The 22,361-nt window shown below is 37.0% G+C and overlaps 2 protein-coding genes across 2 annotated transcripts in view; one reads left to right on the top strand and one right to left on the bottom strand.

The window, feature by feature from the left end:
• Positions 1-720, bottom strand: part of LOC113037951 (transcription factor IIIB 90 kDa subunit-like) — a 9,762-nt gene extending 9,042 nt beyond the window's left edge. Inside the window, exons 1-2 of the mRNA XM_026195263.1 lie at positions 693-720; positions 274-408 (exon numbers count right to left, since the gene is read on the bottom strand). Of these exons, the coding sequence (XP_026051048.1) occupies positions 274-408; positions 693-720 (163 nt within the window). The remainder of the gene's footprint in view (positions 1-273; positions 409-692) is intronic.
• Positions 721-1,604: 884 nt separating this feature from the next.
• xrcc3 (X-ray repair complementing defective repair in Chinese hamster cells 3) lies at positions 1,605-5,185 on the top strand. The gene is made up of 7 exons (XM_026291230.1): positions 1,605-1,802; positions 1,882-2,019; positions 2,127-2,339; positions 3,595-3,749; positions 3,826-4,038; positions 4,143-4,189; positions 4,621-5,185. The coding sequence occupies exons 1-7, from the start codon at positions 1,748-1,750 to the stop codon at positions 4,865-4,867; spliced, it is 1,068 nt and encodes a 355-aa protein (XP_026147015.1). The 5' UTR covers positions 1,605-1,747; the 3' UTR covers positions 4,868-5,185.
• The last annotated feature ends 17,176 nt before the right edge of the window (positions 5,186-22,361 follow it).

Raw genomic sequence — 22,361 nt, forward strand, 5'->3', positions numbered from 1 at the left:
CTCTGCTGATTATGATTAATCTGGAAAAGAACATTTTTACAAAATAAATCTGATTCTGTTGATTGTCGAATTCCACATTCACAGATCCAAAGATTTCAATTCTAGACTGCTCTTTTTTTGTTTTATGATAAAAACTGTGGAATACCTTACATCAGTTAAATTGCCTGGAACCCAAAAAAAAAAAGCAAAAACATTACCATTGCCACTGGTGCCCCTCAAAACATGGATGATACTGGACCCACCTGTGTTTAGGTTCAAGTAAACAACTCTTACCATCAGCTGACAGGAACTGGCCGACAGCTGAAGACACCCCTCCACTGGTTTCCACAAACTGAACCTCAGACACGATGATATTGTCCTCCAGAACCGACCGCACTCGCCCGGGCCGGGTCTGTGTGACACTGACGACTCATACTGGCAGCAAGATTCAGACCTGAGGAAGATCAAAAGAGCACCAGGACTGAACAAGAAACATCAGACTTAACACACTATACATTAGACAACGTATTAGATTATTTAACTATATGTAAGTTTACTGTTATCCAGATATTACATCAAAATACGCAATAAAATCTCATGAGACTTCTAGGTCATGATTGTTTAAGTAAACTATACAGTAGGTCCTGAGCAAGATCTCTGGATCACAAATATCCTCGCTACATAACATAGTTTTCGCTTCAACACAAGTTAACCAATTGAGCCTCCTTCATTGTCGTCCATGAATCATACTTTTTGTCCCCCTATTCGGATTAACGTTACACTTATATTAGAATTATCTTTAATGTATATTTCTAATGTCTATAAACCTTACTAAGCTCGTGTTCTGGTATGTGCATAACGCATATGCTACCAAATGAAAAGCTAATTTGCATTAGACGTGATACAAATGTAAACTTAAAACAAACAGCACATTTCCATCGTTTTATTCTGTATTTCATATAATAAAGACTCGCATAAATATAAAGCATGTAAGACATAAACGCAAACCACTAAAAGCAAGAAACGTTACGTTAAAGACTTGACTTATGATCACTTTAAAGCAGTATCCAGTATCCTCCACTCCTATTTATGATTAGGTTTTTTCAACTGATTAAACTGCAATCATTGACTATCATGTTTAAAAGGAATAAATTCATTTTTATGGTAAAATATTTAATTTGATCCATAACACCATTACTATTTTGACTCTCTTCCAACCTGCGATTCAACATTGAGGGCTGTTCTAAAAACTGAAGTTGGAAAATAAATTCTTCTTTTAGTTATTTTGCTTGGTTTATTTAACTAATATGTGTAATATATGGCAAAATACAGGTTTTGAAAATATTAATTATGAATGTATCTTTATAGTTATTCTACTTAGTTAAGCACTTACATTCAAGACAACCCTATTTTGATAATGCACTGGTCTGGTCTTAAAGCGCGATAATATGAAGGAGTGTGTTCTTCTTGTTTAGCCGATACGCTATCGCTCTTTCTCTTACTGGCTTGATAAAATAAAGTTTTGCTCGTTATATTTGTTGTCGTGAGTCTGTTCTTGAAATATAAGCAACGCTAGATTAAAAATAATAAAATCGATAATCGATTAAATTTAAGACTTTTATTTTGACAGAGTTTAAGACATGCTGACCGGGAAGTAAATGTTGTGCAATTCAAAATGTTCGCAGATAGTTTTAGTGAAAAGTTAACATAACAATTAAACGTTGTTTTATTAACCTTACACTGTTTAAATGGGGATTCACGAGAGCTGATGGAGTGGGAACAGCTGGATCTGAATCCAAGGATTATTGCTGCTGTTAAAAAAGGTTAGCGAGAAAATCCACCCTGAGTAAACCTATACTCATATTGAATGCGCTCCTCGTTTAATATTATCTTATTGTTCAGCCAATTTCAGATCAGCGAAGGACATCCTCTGTGTGTCAGGTCCGGATGTGCAGAGACTGACGCGCTTGTCGAAGGCTGATGTTCAGAGGTTGCATGTTTGTGTAGCAGCTGTTGTCTTCAAGTCCAAGCCGCTCTCAGGTGGCCTTCGATATAATACTGTAACACTACTTTTCAGTTTAAATAAATGATCAAAGTAAATGAATCAGCAATTTTAATGCCAAACTATTGTTTTAATATATTCTCAGCACTACAGCTGCTCCGGGGAGAATGTCCTGTTTTGGAGGCCGGACACAGGCTCTCTTTTGCCTGCCCCGTCCTGGACGGTCTGATGCGCGGTGGTCTCCCGGTACGAGGAATAACGGAGCTGGCCGGCGAGAGTGCTGCTGGGAAAACTCAGTTCTGTCTGCAGCTCTGCCTGTCTGTCCAGTATCCGCAGGAAAACGGAGGACTTAATTCTGGTAAGGGGACATGAAACACCTTTTATTTGTTTGTTTTGTCACTAGAATAGAAACGAACTGTTTAAAAATATTTTCCCAGACTGGAAATTGAAACATATAACCATTATTAATCAGGGTCTCCCAACTCGAATCAAAGATTTGATAACTGGATAAGGATCTTAAGCCAGTTTCTATCCGATAAAATAAAAATTGTAGGCTAATCATTTTAATGATGTCTAGAAAGCGGACACACACAAATTCTAGATCTAAAACTCACACTTTTAGAATGCAATGAATTGTCCAGGTTTTCCAAGACAATTGGAATCCCAGTTCTTTAATAAAAAATATATATATTATTTAGGGAGGTCAGTAAAATAATTATATAAATTATTTAGGTTATTTTGATGATTGATATATTTTACATCATTTTAAGTCATCTTGAGGCCCCCTTGGAAGTAGGTTTGGGAATCCAAAATCATTTCAAATGGCAGAATTGGATACTTACGGTCAGGAATTGGACACTTAAAATTAAAATTAAAATTATGGTTTCAAATCCACCTATCAATTCCTGTTTGCACTTTTTTTTTAGGTGGCAAAGTGGGGCTGTTAAAATGTATTCATCTTTGAATAATGAATGTATTTGTCTTTGAATAATTAATTCAAGAACAAAACCACTGATTCATCCAGTAATGAAACGAGTAAATCTTTAGTGAGCCTTTAAATCATTCCATTCATAAATTCCATGAGAGTTCGTTTAGGTGTCTAATATTTTTTCTTTGAATTGTGAGAGAACCACAATCTCCATTTTAAAAAAAAGTTTCAGTTTATCCAGAATCATACAGCTCTATTTTGCACACAAACTGCTCTTAATCGAGTCCAGTTTTGATGTAGCCTGCTGATTTTTGTTCATGGTAAGGGACAGAGTAAATATTTTTTTTTAATGTCTAAATGTTTGACTCAATTTCTTTTTAACCACTTTGGAATCAGAACTGGAATCAATAAGCAGAATTGGAATTGATAAAATTCAAACAATTCCCAACCCTACTTGGAAGCTTTCTGAGCTCTCCCAATGGGCCTTGGCCCCCTGGTTAAAGACCACTGCTATAGATTGCTGACATTTCAACTAAGAAACACATCGAGTATAGTTTGAGATCTCTTTTGAAATTGGCAATGTGAGATTACTGTGGTAAAAGGAAACTTCGGAAGAAAGTAATCATTTTAATAAATGTCTGCTTAACTGCTGTATTAACTCATATTTTATATGCTCATTTAACAGGAGCTGTTTATATTTGCACCGAGGATTCTTTCCCTATCAAACGACTACGGCAACTCATTACCCAGCAGCCCCAGCTCAGACCAGATCTGCCACCAGCTCTGATTCGCAGCCGGCATTTTAGTGACAACATCTACATCGAGCATGCAGCTGATCTTGTAAGACTGGCAAACATTCCTCTTATTACAGTAATAACCATCAGAAAGCTCTTAATGCTGGTTGATGTGTGAGCAGGAGGCTCTGCAGGCGTGCGTGTCTCAGCGTGTGCCTGTGCTGCTGAAGCGAGGACTGGTCAGGCTGCTGGTGGTGGACTCTGTGGCTGCTCTGTTTCGCAGTGAGTTTCAGGCTGATGAGGCTGTGCAGAGGTCACGCCACCTGCTGGCCTTTTCCAACACACTTCACCGCCTGAGTCATGAATATGGTGCACCTGTAGTCTGTGTCAACCAGGTTAGACACGCATCTCATTTCTAACACCTAATCAGAAAGACTACACAATATGCTCTGAATGTAAATAACATGCAAATTGTTCTTATGCTATTTCTCTGCTCCAGGTTACAGATGTTGTGGATGGACCAAATCCAGGAAGATGTGACTATGGGTGAGTGTGTTTGTGTCAGTTTAGCCGGCAGCAAAACCGACCGTATACAGTGGCGAGAAAAAGTATGTGAACCCATTAGAATTTGGTTGGTTTTCTGCATTATTAATATCATCTGATCTTCATTCAATTCCCAAGCTAACGACACGTGAAGTACAACTAAACTAAAATGTTTCATGTCATTTATTGAATGCATCCCAGTAAATATTCAGCATATTATGCTATATAAACTTGAGAATTTGATAAAGATTAGATAAAAATTTTTTTGCCAATTAATGCATAATACTAACCACTTCCAATGGGTTCACATAATTCTTGCCACTGTATAAAAGCTTAGCTCATTTCAGAAGGTTTGGTGTATTTACAACACTGGGCCAATCATATTTTGAGCTTCTGGTGCTCTATAATGAGTTGTTTTAACTGATTATACACAGGCTGGTGGGGAGTAAGGTGCTTCCTGCATTGGGCATTGCTTGGGCTAACCAGGTGATGGTGAGACTCATGCTCAGGAGACTGCCAGGGCAAGTTCAGTCAGACGGCCGAAGCAGTGCTCCGCGGAAATTAGAAGTGGTTTTTGCTCCACACCTCCCTCGAGCGAGCTGTCTGTGTGGAGTTTGGGAAGAAGGAGTGAGAGGGATCCCTGATGACCACTCAGACCTGCAGCCACAGGGCTCTTCATGATGAACCATCGGCAAAAGGAGCAGATGGACAGGACTACTTAAAACACGTTGTTAAAACATGGCAGTTAAAAGCTGCTAATGGACATAAATGTTTATAAAGGACATTTAAAACAAATGCACATTATTTTTAATACACGATTCTTACAGGTATTACATGCAAATAGTTAATCCTATTTTTATAATCATTTTAATTTTTATTATTATTATTTTGCCTTTGGTACAGAATAAATGTTTTCCTCAGATATGTGTTGTCACAGTTTTCAGACATATAGTTCCAAGCAGCAATAAGTAAAGTGAATAAAGCCCAATTGTTACCTCACACCTGCCTTTGAAAGAGAACCGGTTATTTTGTTCTCTCATATAAGAAAACAAAGCAAAGTAATTCAATTTGCTCTAGAACCATTTGTAGTCCAGTCAGTCTTCGATCGATCTACCGACCTACAACACTCAAAACAAGGACAGATCGCATCAGTTGAGATTAGGCTTTGGTATTTCAAACAGAAAGGCAAATAGACATTTTTCAGAAAAGCTGTTGTTTTCATGCCATGGTGTGCCCCAGTGGTAAACCCTAACTGTGCAGCAAAAATGATCATGTGACAATGTAAAATTCTAATTTATTTAATGTTGCACATGTTCCTTCTTACCATGAAATCAGTTTTTCTGTTTGGGGGAAGTTCAATGTATATTTAGAGAGCTTAAGAGCAAAAGAGAAAAAATACATATTTAGTGATCCCCTGTTTTATAGCAATTATCGTTTTACCTTAATATCTTTTTGGGACATTTTATGAGTCACTATTTAGGATGTGTTGGAAGCCATCTGCTCCAGCAGAGGGAGCTGAGATCCAACAAAACTCATCGCCTACATGCCACATGGGATTGCCCTGTGGATAGAAATCATTGACAGTCTGCTTTGCCACAGAAGTGGAGGGACCATGATATCAATGTCTGATCCACAGCAAATTAAGCTTTCTAGTCTATATAACAGATGGCAAAAAATGAGCTGGTTAAAATTGTTTTAGAAAAAAAAACCTGTAAAGGAATGGCAGTGATCTCTGTGGTTGCTGTGAGACAAGGACGAATGAAGGACATGATGTAAAATTGCATTATTTTACTCAGTGGGCCAAGGTTTAGCTGTTTAGGATAGCCTCGTTAGCTATGCTAACCCGTTAAAATAATTAACACCAATGGCCACTCACAATTTGATCTGTATTCACACTACCTTTCTGAAGTTTTTGAAAGAAGTCTCTTCTGCTCACCACAACAGTGTATACAACAGATATTTTGTTATATTAGATGTTTTAAGTACCCAGTTTGTTTAAAGAGCTCCTAGTTTTTTCCTCTCTGCTGCCTTTCACATCAGATCAATTGATTTATGAGACATGCTGGGTCTACTACTGCGGACCAAACCATATTGCAGATCTGTGAAAAACCCCTGAGTCACTCCACTCTATTTCACACTGTTTTTCACAGTACATTTAAAACAGGATTTTGCGGCGTACATACACTTCAGTTTCACATTTCAAGATGGTCTCTCCAAACAAACGTGCAAACCAGCAGAAAAATGCCTGGCAGCGATTAAAGTCCAGCTACACAGGAAGGGTTTGTGAATAGGCCTATAATCCTGTGGAGCTATACTTACACTGAGCTTGTCTCTTTATCAACATCAAAATATAACGAATGCTAGTGCACGTAAACAAACACACTCGTGTGCAACTCAAATGCTCAAATGTGCCTTTGAGCTCTTACTGTCACCATGGAGACGATCACATTGGCTGTCTGTCCCAGACTGTAAGACCACCCCCACCCTCAGCATCCATCGCACTGCAACCCTTAACTTATCCCCCCCTCCATCCCCTCCTGCAAACACACACACACTGTGCTCCTTCCACTCAGCTGTTTACTGCCGCGCTGATGAAAACCTTGTTATGTAACTCCACCGGTCTTAACGGGCTACACACAGACGGGCTTTCAGAATACATGCATAACCGCCCACATCTGCCACCCTCTTCAAAATGACTGCCGGGCTTTGAGAGCTCCTCACACACCGAGCAGTCACAACCCGGACCCTGGTTAGTCAGGCAGGAGTCTGTTAGTATGCATCCCACGTCTGCTCGTCTCAGTCAGAGCATCAGAGAGACGGATGCAGTGACTGCAGTAGTGATGGGATTTATGGCTCTTTGAGGGGATCCGGATCTTCGCGATCCGTTCCTTTCAAAGAGCCGTTCAAAAGAATGGCTCTTTTGGCTCTTTTTAAATATTTAGTCAGTTTTAAGAAGCCAGCTTGGGAGCATCTCAGTTTATCCTGGAAATAATCACTGGGAGGTATTATGAGGTGAGATTTGTAGTCAAATAATTAAAGCTCAGATATCACACACCAATATCTGAGTTTGAATTATTCTGAAATATTGATTATTACCTAATTTCTCATGTGTCGACTATATTCCATAGGGTTGCACAAATCCCTCTGCTTAGACAGTGACATCATTATTTTGATTTACCTTTAGTACAAAGTGTGTGTGTGTGTGTGTGTGTGTGTGTGTGTGTGTGTAAAACTACGTTGACTTATGTTATTCATACAATACCTACTCACAAATAAACATAAAAAACAAAGCCGGCTGCAATGAATTTCTGTGCAAAACAGCTTTTACTACAAACACTTCCACACAAGAACATTGTTATCACACAAGAACATTTTGATAGAAAACTAATTTTTTTTTAAGCAGATAAAATTAGAATAAATAAAATGGTATCTACATACTACATACTATTACTACTGTAAACTTTGCAAATAAGACATCAGCCCCTTCAAGTCAATGAACAATAACAAAGTGGGCTGCAATGAATGTCTGTGGAAAACAGCTTTTAGTGAAACATTTCTATACAAGTACAGTATCACAAAAGAACATTTTTAATGATTTTAAAATAAGTTTTAAATGAACACAAAATGCAATGTAAATGCATGCACAACTAATAACTAATATCATCACGCTATAAAGGGTTGGCCTGCGCTGGGTGCGCCCCTCCCCTATAACTGTTCTGTCTCCTGGAGGAGCTCATTTGTATGAATCTGTATGAACACGCATAGGAAAAAAGAACGATAGAAAGAACGGCTCCTCTCCAGTCGCGACTCGGCTCCCATCGTTCATGTTTATGAGCCGTTCAAAAGAATCGGTTCGTTCGCGAACGTCACAACTCTAGACTGCAGGCTGCAACACCCTCTCTCTCTCTCGTACAAACATGCATATACGGCCATCTTGGAGAAGAGGAGGAGGAAAATTGATTCTTGTGTTGAGCCCTGAGGAGAAATGTGGAGCATGTGTATGTGGAAATATATTCTGAATATTATATCAAAGAAAGACGAGGAGCACAGCTGTGAAAACATAACAGTTTCACACCATGACATCTTTACAGACACTCACTTACCCACTTTTAGTTTCTATCTTAAATGTTAGACTATACTTTTCCTATCTGTTTATCGATCTATCTATCTATCGGTTTTATGTCATTTTATTTTAATTAAATCTGACTTATTCCTATTGCAGAATATTATCACGTCCCAGCTCCTATCAAATGAGAAACAGCTGCACTCCAATATCTCTCCAAAACACCGAATTGCAAGAATAAAGGCATAAAGTATATATGTGTGATGAATATAAAAAGACAGTGATTTATAATAAAAGTCAAAAGAGAGATGATAGTCTGAATGGCTTTTGTGGCGAGAGACAGGGAGCAGCTGGGCGGTTGCTAAGACAACCAGGATTAGTCCTGCGCCATTGGCCCTCGGCTGCACCGCAGACTCTTTCTCCAGGAGGTCCGAACTCCATCCCACCTGGACTACAACACATCTGGCTCAAATCATCATTTATATCGTAGCAGTTTGGTCCAAATATACACGTTTCACATGATAGTGCACACTATACCTATAACCAGTTTGTTAATAATATTGATCTACAGAAACCAATATCAATGTCTGGCATGAGAAGAAGAAAAAAAGTGATTGTGGTTTAATATATCAATCATTTATGAAAATGTAAAAGGAAAAAGCAAATGTAAACAAACAAGGAGAGGGAGGGACACAAGAGAATGACATCATCAGTACTGATACAGAAGGGTGCAGTAGCAGAACACCACCACAGGGGGAGCAGTGCGTAACGTACAAATAAATAAAGCTTCCAAATAAGTGTCAGATCCTTTTCTAAGAGTGTATTTTCATCCTAAACATATTATGTTACGTGTTAGAGGCTTTTAAAGTGCTGAAAAAAGCAGTCTCTAGTAAACTTACTATTGCCTACATACAGTATCTGTCCTTGAGACAGCATGACTAGCATGGCTAAAACATTTATGACATGACAAACAAGCAATTCCAGCCCACTGTGTCAATCCAGACAAGATTCGAGCGGACTAAAATTGAGCTGTTCTGCTGCTTTCTTTTTTCTTATTAGAAAGCAAACAAATAAACTGGTTCCGGATCAGCTCACATGCCAGCATGTGAACGACTGACTGAGAGTATTGTCCAGCGGCAGATGGAAAAGATTCAGATACACAGTAGTTTTATTCAGAAAAAGCAGGCTGGGTCGACCCATTATGCAGATTTTGTAGAACGGGGGGTCTGCTCTCTCTGAGACCTTCTTTACTGAACTAGGTCACACTTTGTCATGAAAGCAAAGAATTTCATTGAATAGAAAAGAGAATTTAACAAACAATGCTGTCAGCAATTTGTGCATGTTGGAGAAATCATTGATTTAGCTAAAGCTGAGTACCAGCACTGATCGATAGTCCAGAATAGATTGAATACTCTCTGCTTGGTTTAGCATAGCCTTCTATCTTGTTCTCTATCACACACTCACATTGTCAGGAAAGACCAAACATCACTTCCAGGACCTTTGGGAAGAATCCGTAATGAGACAGAGGCATTGTGGCAGGGAGGCGTCTCCATGGTGACAGGAAGCCAAGCTGGAAAAAGCACACAATAGTCAGCAGCAGTGGGAGGTTAATGTGAGAATACGTAGAGAAGGGTTTGTTGGTGTGCTTCAGAATTTCTTACATTATGTAATTATAATAACTGTAAATAGCTTCAAGATTATCATTGCTTCTGGGTCAATTAGGGCCCTATGAAATAAGTTTTATTTTTCCCAAATTCCTTTTTTTATTATTATTATTATTCATTTTCTTTCCATTAGAAGTTTTCTGGATTCCATTTTTTTCCACTTCTGGACTCCTTTATAATGGTTAAGTAAAATGTTATTAAGTAAAAAGAATGTCAGTCAAAATCATAAAACTTATACAATTTCACCTTAATTTTTTTAAGTTTAACAAAAATGTTTAGGGCCCTATGAAATGAAAATTTGTAATTCATCTGAAACCGAAACAGAAAGAGTAATATGCACTCTGCATTAAAGACTAATTCTCAAGTTTCAGATTTAAAATGATTTTAGTTATTTCTGTGGGACATAAAGCTAAATGTGATGGTGATACAACTGTCCTGATAACACACTGAAGACAAAATAAGCCTCATTAAATGATTGAAATTCATGAAAACGAACAATGTTAACGCTCTAACACTTGCGAGAGCAACACATGCTGCTCATCTGTGGAAACTTGACTATGCAGACGACAATTAAAGCAGAGGGTGGAAGTACATTTCAGATCAGTGTCTGTTTTTAGCAACGCCAGCGTTGTCCTAGACTGACTGACTGTTCCCAATAGTGTTATGTAATCCGGCAAAATGGACCGATTTTGCAATTTTATTAGACTCACATATCAAAACGGCATTAGGAGGGAGGGATGTCAGTAATCCTGACATTTAAATATTTGGAGCTACCCAAAGAGTAGCCGTCTGGAGGAATACACCTCAGGACAATGAACACTCACACTCAGCCCATTCAACATGATTAATGCCAAAAGTAAACAGTATGGTTTTGGAATTTAATTATCATATATAATTCCACTGGTTCTACTGCACAGAGGCCATTTCAGGAACACAAAGGTCATTTCATTACTGAAAGACAATCACTTGGGGTGCCATATACTACAACATGATGACTGATGTGCTGCATGAGCTAAAAAGGGCTGCAAATTAAACGGCCAGCATCCTTTATGTTTTTATTGGACTGTCCATGATTGATTATTCTCTGTGGACCCATCATGCTTTATATTCATTTGTCCTGAGGTAACCTTGGAGAATATTTACTCCAGTGTTATGTAATTTCTTCTGACAATTTTTTTTTTTCTTTTTTTTGTACCCACTTTGTCCTTCTTCTGTTCTCTCTTCCTTAGATAATACCTTCTGTTCTAAATGACCTGGGGACGAAGCACAATAACTGCAAACACAACAGAGGCCATCTGGGATGTCTGAGTCCCATGTATATTATTATGCGTGGTGAAGGTTATAGTTAGAGGATAAGGTCCTGTTAAAGGAATAGTTATCTCAAAAATGAAAATTCTAACATCATTTATTCACCCTCATGTCATTTGAAAACCTTTCTTTATTACATTTTTGAAAAATAAAGGTTACAAAGGTTTTTTTTTTTTTCACAGGGATCCCATAATTTGGGTTCCCCAAAAAAGCTTTCAGTGAACAATTCTGAAAAGAACCATTTTTAAAAGGACCCCATTGGCACAAAATCAGCTATTTGGCAGAATGTTCAAGCTGCTCTTTTCCATGCAGTAAAAATGAAAGGTGACCACAGCTCAGACATTCTGCTGAATGTTTCTTTTTTGTCTAATGAAAGAATTGCGTTTGATTACGCAACTCTACGCTAAATCAAAGTGCCACATGCCAGACGAGGAAGAATTACTGCTGCAGTAAAACACTTCCTAACCTAGTCAACACGATTAGACATTGATTCAGGCTTATCCCATCTGCGTAAATGCTTGTCTCAGATCCCCAAATAGAATGACATGCCACCAAACTAACTGCAAAGACTTTAAGTACATCTGACCATCAACCGAATGTATACATGCACTGGTCATCCTCCCCATAATTACGCTATCTTTGAGAGTAAGTGTTTCTCATAATCCTAATTACACACAATTACTATCAGACAACAGACACAATATTTCAGTCTGCTACATCCTGTGAGAGAGAAGGACACAGTGATGACTGCAAGTCCTGACTCAGGAATAAACCACCAATTCTCCCCTAGCAGCATTTCAGATTTGCAGTAATGGGTTAAACTAATGTCAGACTCAGGCTCCGATATTAGCACATGCCAAGCACCCAGTAACAACTGTTTTTAGTGAAAAATTAAGTTACTTGCCATATTTATTAATTAATTAATTTATTTATTTATTTATTTATTATTGCAAAAAATAAATAAATACATAAACTGGTAAACTGTTTCATTTTCTATTGGCTGTAGATATATGCAGTACCGCTGCTCACTATACGCAGACTACGAGAGTAATGTTTAAGTAGGGCACCAACTCCTTTAAAAAAAATAAATAATTAATTAATATTACAATATACATATACATAAATAAAAATATAAACATGAACATATATAATATATTTATAATTATTTAAAAAATGCATTTTATGATGAATGCAGTATAAACACATGTGACACGCAGTTCTGGATCTGCGCTTGCGCCCACTCTTCATGTTTACGGCTGAATACAATTGATCATCAAAATTCATTATTTTAAATTGTAGTAAAATTTCAAATTTTAATGTTTTTACAGTATTTTTCAATCAAATAAATGCAGTCTTGTTGAAGTCATTTAAGTCATTTTTAAAATATAAAACATTCTCACAGACCTTTTGAACAATAGTTTTCAGTCCTAAAACCACAGTGGCCATAATAAATGCATTCTCCCATTTAACTGTGTTAATTAGCCCAGGCAGACAAACCAAACAGAGCAACCAGTCACTCATCAGTCATCCTGGGTGTAATCAATACCAGTCCGGTGGGGATGACAGTGTACCAGTCTACATTATTACGGCCCATTTAGCAGGGGTCAAATGAGGGTGTTTGCTATACAGTGTGTCTGGTTTAGCACTAGTTGCAGGACCAAATGCAGATTAGGGAGACATTAAAGCTATTCATTGACTGAACACTAGGAGTCTTAAGCATAAAGATTCAGGCAAAAAACAAAAAGCTGATTTTATTTCCTATTTTTTTCCATCACATAGTGTTCACACACTCGCAGGCTCAAAATCTGTTCTTCAGCTCACATCTATCAGTTTATTCATGCGTGTGGAGAGGTATCAAAAAGCTGTTAGAAAAAGTGAGAGAAATCCTTTGTGTCTGGAGTGAGAGCCACAGGGGGGAGTGAAGCAGACAGTCTGGACATCACAATCAGGAGCAGACTGGTCTGTATCGTTCTGTGTGATATTATTAAGCATGCACCAATCATCTACAATAGTTTGAAAATAGTAAGAGATTTATTCCACTTCAGGACATTTTGAAAATATTGACTTATAAGACTGACTTATAAGAACAGAGACATGATTGAGTAATATGGTTTTAAAGGGGTCATCAGATGCCCATATCCCATAAGTCTCTATGATTCCTAAGGGTCTTTATAAAAAGTCTATAACATACTTTGGTTAAAAATGTTCAATGCTAGTGTAAAACAACACCCTTTTTACCTTTTAAAAATTAGCTCTGTAGGTCTAAGGTAAAACAGTAGTGTCAGTCAACAATTGTGGGAGGGGCCTGGTTCTGTGATGTCACACAGACAGGCATCTGAATGGCTTGTTATGAGAAAGAGGAAATGATTTAAAGAGATTAAAAAAAAAACACTTGGTGGATCTTTATCATTACACTATTATAGGGAGGTTGTGTACACACACTGCCAACACACATTTATGTTCAAACAACTTGTAAAAGTGCATGTTGCATCCAAAGACCCCTTAAAGGCAAAGATAAAGTCATACACTGCACTTTCCCTGAAGTGCTATAAAGAGTTAATCGAATCAGTGGTTTATTTTTTACCACACTGCACTGGGATTAAGAAATGTTAGAGACATTTAGATGAGGAGAGTAAAAAGGGAAGGGAACTGGAGGAAAAAAAAGTGGATGTTGAGTTACTGTATGTTTATTTTTAACAACAGAGCATTTAGGTCAACATGATATCTCTCTTATGTTTGACTGAAGCGTTGATAAGGGGTATGTGGGTATTGATATTATGCAACTGTGTCTGATTCACTGTTTTGCCTCAAGTGTTTAAAACTCAGCGAAAGCTCTGCTATAGAATACTGAACAAAATACAGATGTATGTTCTTAGATACAATATATAGAAAATATATAAAAAACCAGAAATATATAGAAAACCAGATATATATCTCCAAATATATTTTGAATATATGACCATGGGTTCCTTTCCTGATGCTAGCATCTCACCTCTATCTGTGAGAATGGAGAACTGGGACTCTGTGTACTGACCCCTGAGACTGATAAACACAGTCCAGATGGGGACAGAGGGGCCGACAGAGGGAGCCCAGCAGGACAGGACAGGCCCGCACACCCTCAGTCAAGGATCCATCCTTCCCCCTGCAGATACCTCTCCAGTGTCCTCTATAACCTCTCTCCACTTTCCTCATCCACAGTCTATGGACATAACGGTTTGTGAAGAATAATAAACATTAAAAATATTATATATGTGTTAATTTCTCAAGAGGAGAACGTTTTGGAAGGTTCAGAGAAATGTGTAGATGGAGAGCAGCAGCTATCAGTATTGTCCTGATAAAGGCGAGAATTGATAAGAGCTCTTTAGGAGGAGGATAAAATGCTCTCTTTGTTTGAGAAGTATGTGATGAGTGCCAATTGCAGCCGTCAGAGCATTCAAAGTCAAGTGTGCAGTTTAACATTTCATTTACATTTATTTTCTTAACAATGGTTCTTCCAAACAAGTCAAGTTAGAGATTGGATTAAAAAAATAAATAAAAAAATAAATAAATAAATATATATATATATATATATATATATATATATATATATATATATATATATATTATTGTTATCAATATAAAAATCATGGTCAATAAAATGATGTGCTTTTAATTTTGATCTTGGTTTATGGATATAGGCTTAAGAAACATTACTGATTCTCAAACTAGCTTCAGATTTAATAAAAAGTAGACCATGGTAGTGTCTGCATTGGTGCTTCCCGGTGTGATGATTTATGAATAACCTCATGCCAATTTGACAAACCACCCCACTGCCAGTCCATCTGTACACATAGTATTAAAGCAGTATTCTGTGATCTTTAGACGTACACCGACCATCTGTCCATCATATACAGCCCATTTTCAATCTTTTTCCCCCACTCATGTGAAAGACTGCAAACATCCATTTGATGTGTGGAAGGGAGCTATAGTGTTATATAAGCCCTTGAAGTCTTGAGAAGCGTGTGTAGTATCCATCTGTACCATTAAAGAAGAGTGCTGTCTCTCTGTGGATGAATGTGCTGTTTCAGCTGGCTGGAAACTAAGGCAAGCTTCACAGCGCTGCATCCAGGGAGCTATTTCTGGCATTGCTAACACGCATCGCTGATGACTCTTTAATATGTCCTGTCACTTAGCCCTTTCCAGGAAGCTTTCTGAATCTTAGTCTTTAAAGGAAGAAAAGGCAGGTTTCACTATTCTATTCTATTCTATTCTATAAAGTAGCCTAAAGAAAAGCTCTTAATAGTCATATTTAGACTTTAATAGCTTGATATTATATACATATAGATGGAACATAAGATATCTATAAAAATCATACTGATTTATATTAATTCATACACACACACACACATATATATATATATATAGTTAATATGAACCAGTATGATTTTTTATGATTTTGTTTTAATGCAGCCTATACATTCTATATATATATATATTACCATTATATAGAGAGAGAGATAGACAGATAGACAGAAATCAGTTTCATGCTTCTTATACATGCGTCCAGTTTATAGAGTACATATATTTAATTTAAATGTTAATGTAATTAATTATAATTATGAATAATAAGTGTTTCTCAAATTATGTTTTATATTATGAAGTTTATTTAGGCCATTGTAGCCTATGTTTATGTGTAAGAAATTCTGTTGAATAAAACATTTCTTTCTAAAGCAACTTTTTGTAATGTCTATTTGATGCTATGTCTATTTGATTGATTTTCTCATTTAACACTACAATGGCTGTAAATTACCATCTATCTATCTATACACACACACACACAGTATACTGTGCATAAGTCTTAGGCCACTAGTATTTTCACCATCAAATTCAGTTATTTCTATCTTTTGCTGTAGTGTGTCAATAGTAAATATCAGTTTACATTTCAAACATTATTTTTACCATTAATTGTAATAATCCAGTGAGATTTTTTGTTTGCACAAGTACACAGAGAGATCTGATCCTACATCATCCAGTCTGTCTGGAATAACATGAAGAAACAGAACAAACTGTGACAGACTAAATCCAGAAGAACTGTGGCAATGTCTCCAAAACGCTTCAAAAAACCTGCAAAGCTACAGTACTGTGCAAAGTTTTAGGCACTTGTGTAAAATGCTGTAAAGTGAGGATGCCGTCAAAAATAATGCCATAAATAGATTTGATTAATTAACTTCTATTAACTTAACTAAATTAAACGTAACATTTGGTGTGACTACATTATGCATTAAAAAAGCTTTTGTCCTAGCTGCACTTGCGCATTGTTTTTCAGGTAGCTTTGCGTGTAGGTATCTTGAAGTGTCTTGCAGACATTGCCAAACATGAATAAAACAGACAGAGGCAGAATTTGAATAAAACTAATGCATAATTTAAGATGATATTTCCAGTCACGACATCAGCTCATAGATTAACCTGAACAAAGTGCAGTGTCACCTTTCATCGCGTGCCCGACGGCAAGCCACATTTGTGCCAACAGTTGAATCCCTGCAGCTCCCTCTGCAACCTCCACAAAAGCAGCTTATGGATTACAGCGAAAACTGTGCTGTGTCATGTGACATGGACTCTGTTTGACAAAACACTGTGTCTTAAAACAAAAACACTGTAGGCCAAGAAAATAATCACAGTGGTCATGTCATTACTCAGCGTGCATCTGAAATATATGCAGTTTTCATATATAGTATGTTGTGCTGTTTTAGCGTGTGTGTCTCCACTGATCGTGCAAGGCTTTATATAAGAAGATAAGGAAAGGTGAACGGGTGCAAAGCAGCCTGACAGAACAGTGTTTTGTCTCTTGGCTGCACTGCAGACATCCCGATCCACTTTACTCTCACCTGAACACTACCGTGTCACTTATCAAAGTGACTGAGATCAGGTGTGACCAACTTGCCACACGCTATCCGTCGATTAACCATTATATGTGACTGAGAGGTTGTTTACATCATTGTGAGAGAGTGTGTAGGAAAGAGAAGTGGTGTGAATGCATTCTTTCTAATCCTATGATCCAACAGCTTGATGCAAGCTAATCGGCAATTAAATACTAACGACAATGCCCTGTCCTAAAGTCAAGATTAAATGAAAATCTATTTTCTAAATGCATTTTACAGATTTTTTTTTTTTCACCAAGCCCTCTCTTTGGTAATAATGTACATTCATGACTTTTCCAATCATTTAGTTTGCTTAAACCCTGCTCCATAGCCCCTGAGCTACTTTTTTTGTTTCTTGATAATCCCGTGCACACTATATATAATACGCTTTACAAAAAAAAAAAAAAACAAATAAATAATCATTATATTAAGATAAATCAAGTCACCTCATGGAGGCAGTGTTGTTATCATTGACCTGAACTAAAGTGTTTTTGGTAATTAAAATAATTCTGAAATAAGAATTAAATACTGGTTAGTAGTGCAAAGCGATTTATTGTTAACTGCACGTTGTTATTCCCCTGATTATTTACCTATAGCAGCTAATGAACCGTAAGTCTTCTTACCCATAGGCTTACTTCCACATTGAAGAAAAAGGTGGAAAGTGCATTTCCACACTGTCATTGGTAAAGAAAACTTTTGCGTGGCGCTACATTCACAACTCTAGGTGTCAGTTTATATAGCTCAAGAACACCGTTTTTTTCTGCCAGCTCAATTACACAAACACAGTTGAAGACCCTACGCTATCATGTCCATTTAAGATAGGAAGTATGTCTCAGACAGACAGGGAAGTGAAAAGGGTAGGTGCTGAGTGAGGATAAGAGTCAGAATTAGACTGATGTAACGCATGCATTCCCAGACCCTTAATTCCATTATTGCAACATTAGATCAGTTCTCTGTTCCACTTGTATAAAACATGCATGCCTGAAAGCCCCAATGAATGCCAAGTTCTTTCATGAAACTCTAGATGACGCAAACTGATCAGTTGTTAGCACAAACTGATATTTACAGTGTTAAACTACTTGGCACAAGCTTATTGGTTCATGTTGCATAAGCAGCCAATGAGAGTTTGTCTGAAATCCTCCACCTTCCCCAGCTCCACCTGTATAGATCTGCTAAAGGTTATTATATACTTGTGCAGCAGCAGTATGTCTTAATATTCATAGCACCATATCGGCATATGTATTGGCAGTTGCAAGTTTCTGTAAGTACTTTGCAGCAACAGCAGAAGCAATAATCTATAATAACAGCAATTCAGCAGCAGCGGTGTAACAGATTTACTGAATACATTAAAGTTGTCATATCCATTACATGCTAAAATCTTCAGAGTTGTCATAACAGAGATATGGTAACACATATGTAGAAATAGATATATGATCAAAAGCATACATTCTGTCGCAAACATGCATTTTCATGTATCAGCATATCATATGTCTTGTCCTTTTCTGAGAAAAAATGTTGTTGCATGATGATCGCATGCTATTGATAATCTTTCTGCTCTAAAGGACTGTGTGTCTGTTTAGTGGGAAACACACACACAACATTCGATAAATCAAAGTCTCTAACAAATCACTTTGAAAAACTAGAAAGGAAATGAGTAGGCTGGAAATAAAACAGCAGGGGCCTTGATTGGAGGATGTGAACATGCTGGTGTTTACAGTAATGACATAAAAACATAATTACAGATTTGTCTTTGTTTAAGCTATGTTTACTGCAGGCCTCACCTAGTATGAGGCACATTAACTTTTATTAGATTAATATGAAATATTTCAGGATATTATCTTGTGACTTCTAATTATGTTTTATAGTAAAATGCCCTGGGATAAAACTGTTTTGGTGAGATCAATTTATAGACAAGCAGGTGGAGGGCAGCCAGAGGACTGGGACAGCATCACGCTGCACAGAACAGACATGGAGCATATGTTTAATATGTCCCTTGGTTTTCTGTCATAGTGTTTTCCACTTTTCCATTGTTAAAATCATTTATTCTATCAAAATTAATATGCAAATTAGTCAACCGTAAGTAATTAAGTAGTAGGTTGATTTACCTAAAAAGTGTAAATACCGTGTTGTTTTTAATACATTGCTCTGTTTGAGAATCCCAATCAGGGGCCTGTACTATGATGGTAGTTGAGCAAATTCAGAGTTACAGGATTATTTTCGAGTTTTTGAAACTAAACCACTCCAATCCAGCTTTGTTTGTACCATGATACTGGTCATCAATTTTCTTTTTCAACTCAGGCTTTGACCCTCATGAAAGTGCAACATTAGCGGGCGAACAGCCAATCACATGACTTGTAACACAGAGCAAGTGTGATTCACTTCTCATGAGAGATCCAGCGAGATTCCACTTCCTTCTTTATAAGCTGGGGCTATTTGTTTGACTGATGGCAGGCTAAAGGCTAGATGTTTGGGGAACTTGTTGGAAAACTATCACTGTTTTTGCAATTGATGTGGTAATGACACAAAAAGGACAAACCTTGGTGTTACTTTGCTGATACTCAGCTAAAAAAGAAAAGAAAAAGAAAGTATCTAAATTCAGAGCAAATGCAAGTATAAAAGCAAGATCATGGAAATTCTCAAATTAGTATGCAGAAAAGAGTTCATCTTAAAAGAATAGTTCATATAAAAATTAAAATTTGTTGAAATTTAAGTATTTATATACTTGCTGGAGGAAGCGTTACTATGGATTATGGATTGGATTTTGACCTGAAATGACAGTTTAAAGTCACAATTTCTTTAAGTTATTATTATTATTACAGACAGCTTTTTGCTTCATAAAAACATATTTGATGGACTGAAGTTGTGTGGATTACTTGCAGATTATTGTGATGTTTTTATTGACTGTTTGGACTCTCATTCTGATGGCACCCATTCACTGCAAAATTGATTAGCAAGTGATGTTATGCTACATTTTTCCAAATCTATTCTCATTAAGAAACAAACTCATGTTCATCTTGAATGGGCCTCAAGGTGAGTACATTTTCAAATTTTCAGAACTATTCCCTTAAGAACCTATTTTATACTCAATTCACTGCAAAATACACGCAGAATATCTGTTTATGCTTTAAAAAGTAGTAGCCTATTTGCTGAAAAGATACTAAATGAACTAAACAGAGGAAACCAAGCAGCTTTATCTGAAACACTGGCCCACGAGTCCTCGCAGCACAACACGACCTGTCTGGTGTTAAAGGCTGGAAGATGAGAGATGACGTTGGTGTGGGACCTGCATCTGCCGTTTTCAGTGGCTGTGAAATACTGAATGACAGTGACAGAGACACTGAGCCTGTTGCCGCGGTAACAGGGCAGCTTTGGAAAGGGGCCTGACAGCGTACTCAATGCAGACATAGCCATGGGCTGCAGGTTGCTTTGCAACGGACCCTAAAGTATGAGGAGACCTGATGAGACCCTGTGTTCTCTTCAGATACACCGGCGCCTCAGCAAAGAGACAGCACAGCAAAGCATTTAATAAACAGAAAACCTTCTCTGGGCATTCAGATCAAGACAGAAACTCATTTAATTCATACCAAAAACAAATGAAAACACCAAACCTAGTCTTATTTACACTTATATTTTAAGAAAGAAAATGAGCATTTTGTGGATTTTAGGATATTTTATGTTTACACAGCAACAATTATACTAAAACTGGAAAAGTATTTCCTTTCAAGTTTCAAAGAATTTCTCAAAACAATCCCCATTTACATGGATCCATGAAAACGACTGCTCTATTATGCATGCTATAAATACATTTATTTCATGCTAAGTATACTGCAAATGCATATTTTTTTATGAAATTCATACCTTAATAAAAATGTTTAATAATATGCTTAATAAAAATACCCTGCAACTTTTAGTATACTAAACTGTACTATACTTAAAATCTGCTAAATTGTACTTAATGCACTTTAATTGTGAGAAAGTAGTGCTGAAGTCCAACTAAAGGTATAATTAAATATATTTGATTTTGCTATAGTGGAACTACTGCATTGCTAGTATACTTCAGGTACACTTTAAATATCTTGCAAATTATTATTATATACAATATACTATATTACTCAAGGTTCATACAATCTTAATCAATAGTGACATTATAAATTATAACACATTTTAGGCTTAAAATTAAGAAACGTGCATTGTGCATAAGTAGTACTCCGAATCAATTTTAATTATAATGTTTGTATGCATATGTCAGCATGTTAATACTTTCATCTTGACAGTATTCACTTGTTTCAAGTAAATATTTGAAATGTATAGTCTTTTTCTTCTAGGGGAATAAAAAAACTATTGACTCAATACGCAGATATACAGATTTTTGACCAATCAGATGTTTTCTACGATGAGACTCACTCCCCCAGGACCAGAAAATACAGGAAATATAAAAATAGGAATTTGTACCGTGTACTTTTGTCTTAAATATACAATACACACACACACAAGTATACACAAATTCTGTACTAACAATATTATCACAATCTATTTTTACAAGGCTAAAGGGTAAAGCTCCTCTGAACACAAGCCGTTCCTGTTCAGTTTTTTTTATGTGAGGTAATAATTCAGAGCTGTAGGTGACCCCTCGACTGAGGTGAGGCTGTGTGGAGCACACACCCCTCCCGCTCTGGATGTGCTGCTCCATCCACATGCTTCCATTTTGCTGCTAAGGCTTTTTCTCGTGAATTAATGAGCTTTGCAGTGCGGCAGTGAGGCCACAATGTGCTGCAATGACTCTCAGAGACCTGCCGCAACCGGACAGCAATTCAGTTACACCATAAACTACATAAACTAGCAGCACTACATTCATTTCGATTAACAAGCCTGACTCAACTCCAGCTCCACTGCAAGAACTCACTGAATTTTCACAGGATTGAATCTAACCTTTATCTTTAAATACACTCTGTGTTTCTATTTGAAGATATGTTGAATGAAAGGAAGGCGAAGGAAGATAAAGTCTTGTTAAGATTATTCACAGTGCTGATTTGTGCAACAGAATTAAAAAGTACCTTTTTGAAGCTAAGGATTTAAGCTTTAGGGGTACATTTGCTAACGGTTATGAAGCTTAATGTAATATCAGCCACTGTATAACACCACATGTCAAGTCAATGGGTATCGAAATATTCTTCAAAATACCTTCTTCAGAGAAATCCATACAGATTTGTAATGGCGTGAGGGTGGGTAAATGATGACTGGAT

The sequence above is a fragment of the Carassius auratus genome, chromosome 20, assembly GCF_003368295.1.
Source record: "Carassius auratus strain Wakin chromosome 20, ASM336829v1, whole genome shotgun sequence".
Lineage (NCBI taxonomy): Eukaryota > Metazoa > Chordata > Actinopteri > Cypriniformes > Cyprinidae > Carassius > Carassius auratus.

What these genes read in the sequence shown, in the direction of transcription:
- xrcc3 (XM_026291230.1), top strand. Translation starts at nt 1,748, where the DNA reads ATGGAGTGGGAACAGCTGGATCTGAATCCAAGGATTATTGCTGCTGTT. An exon ending in CAAGTCCAAGCCGCTCTCAG is followed by an intron (nt 2,020 to 2,126) that starts GTGGCCTTCGAT and finishes ATATATTCTCAG; the next exon opens with CACTACAGCTGCTCCGGGGA. An exon ending in CTGTAGTCTGTGTCAACCAG is followed by an intron (nt 4,039 to 4,142) that starts GTTAGACACGCA and finishes TCTCTGCTCCAG; the next exon opens with GTTACAGATGTTGTGGATGG.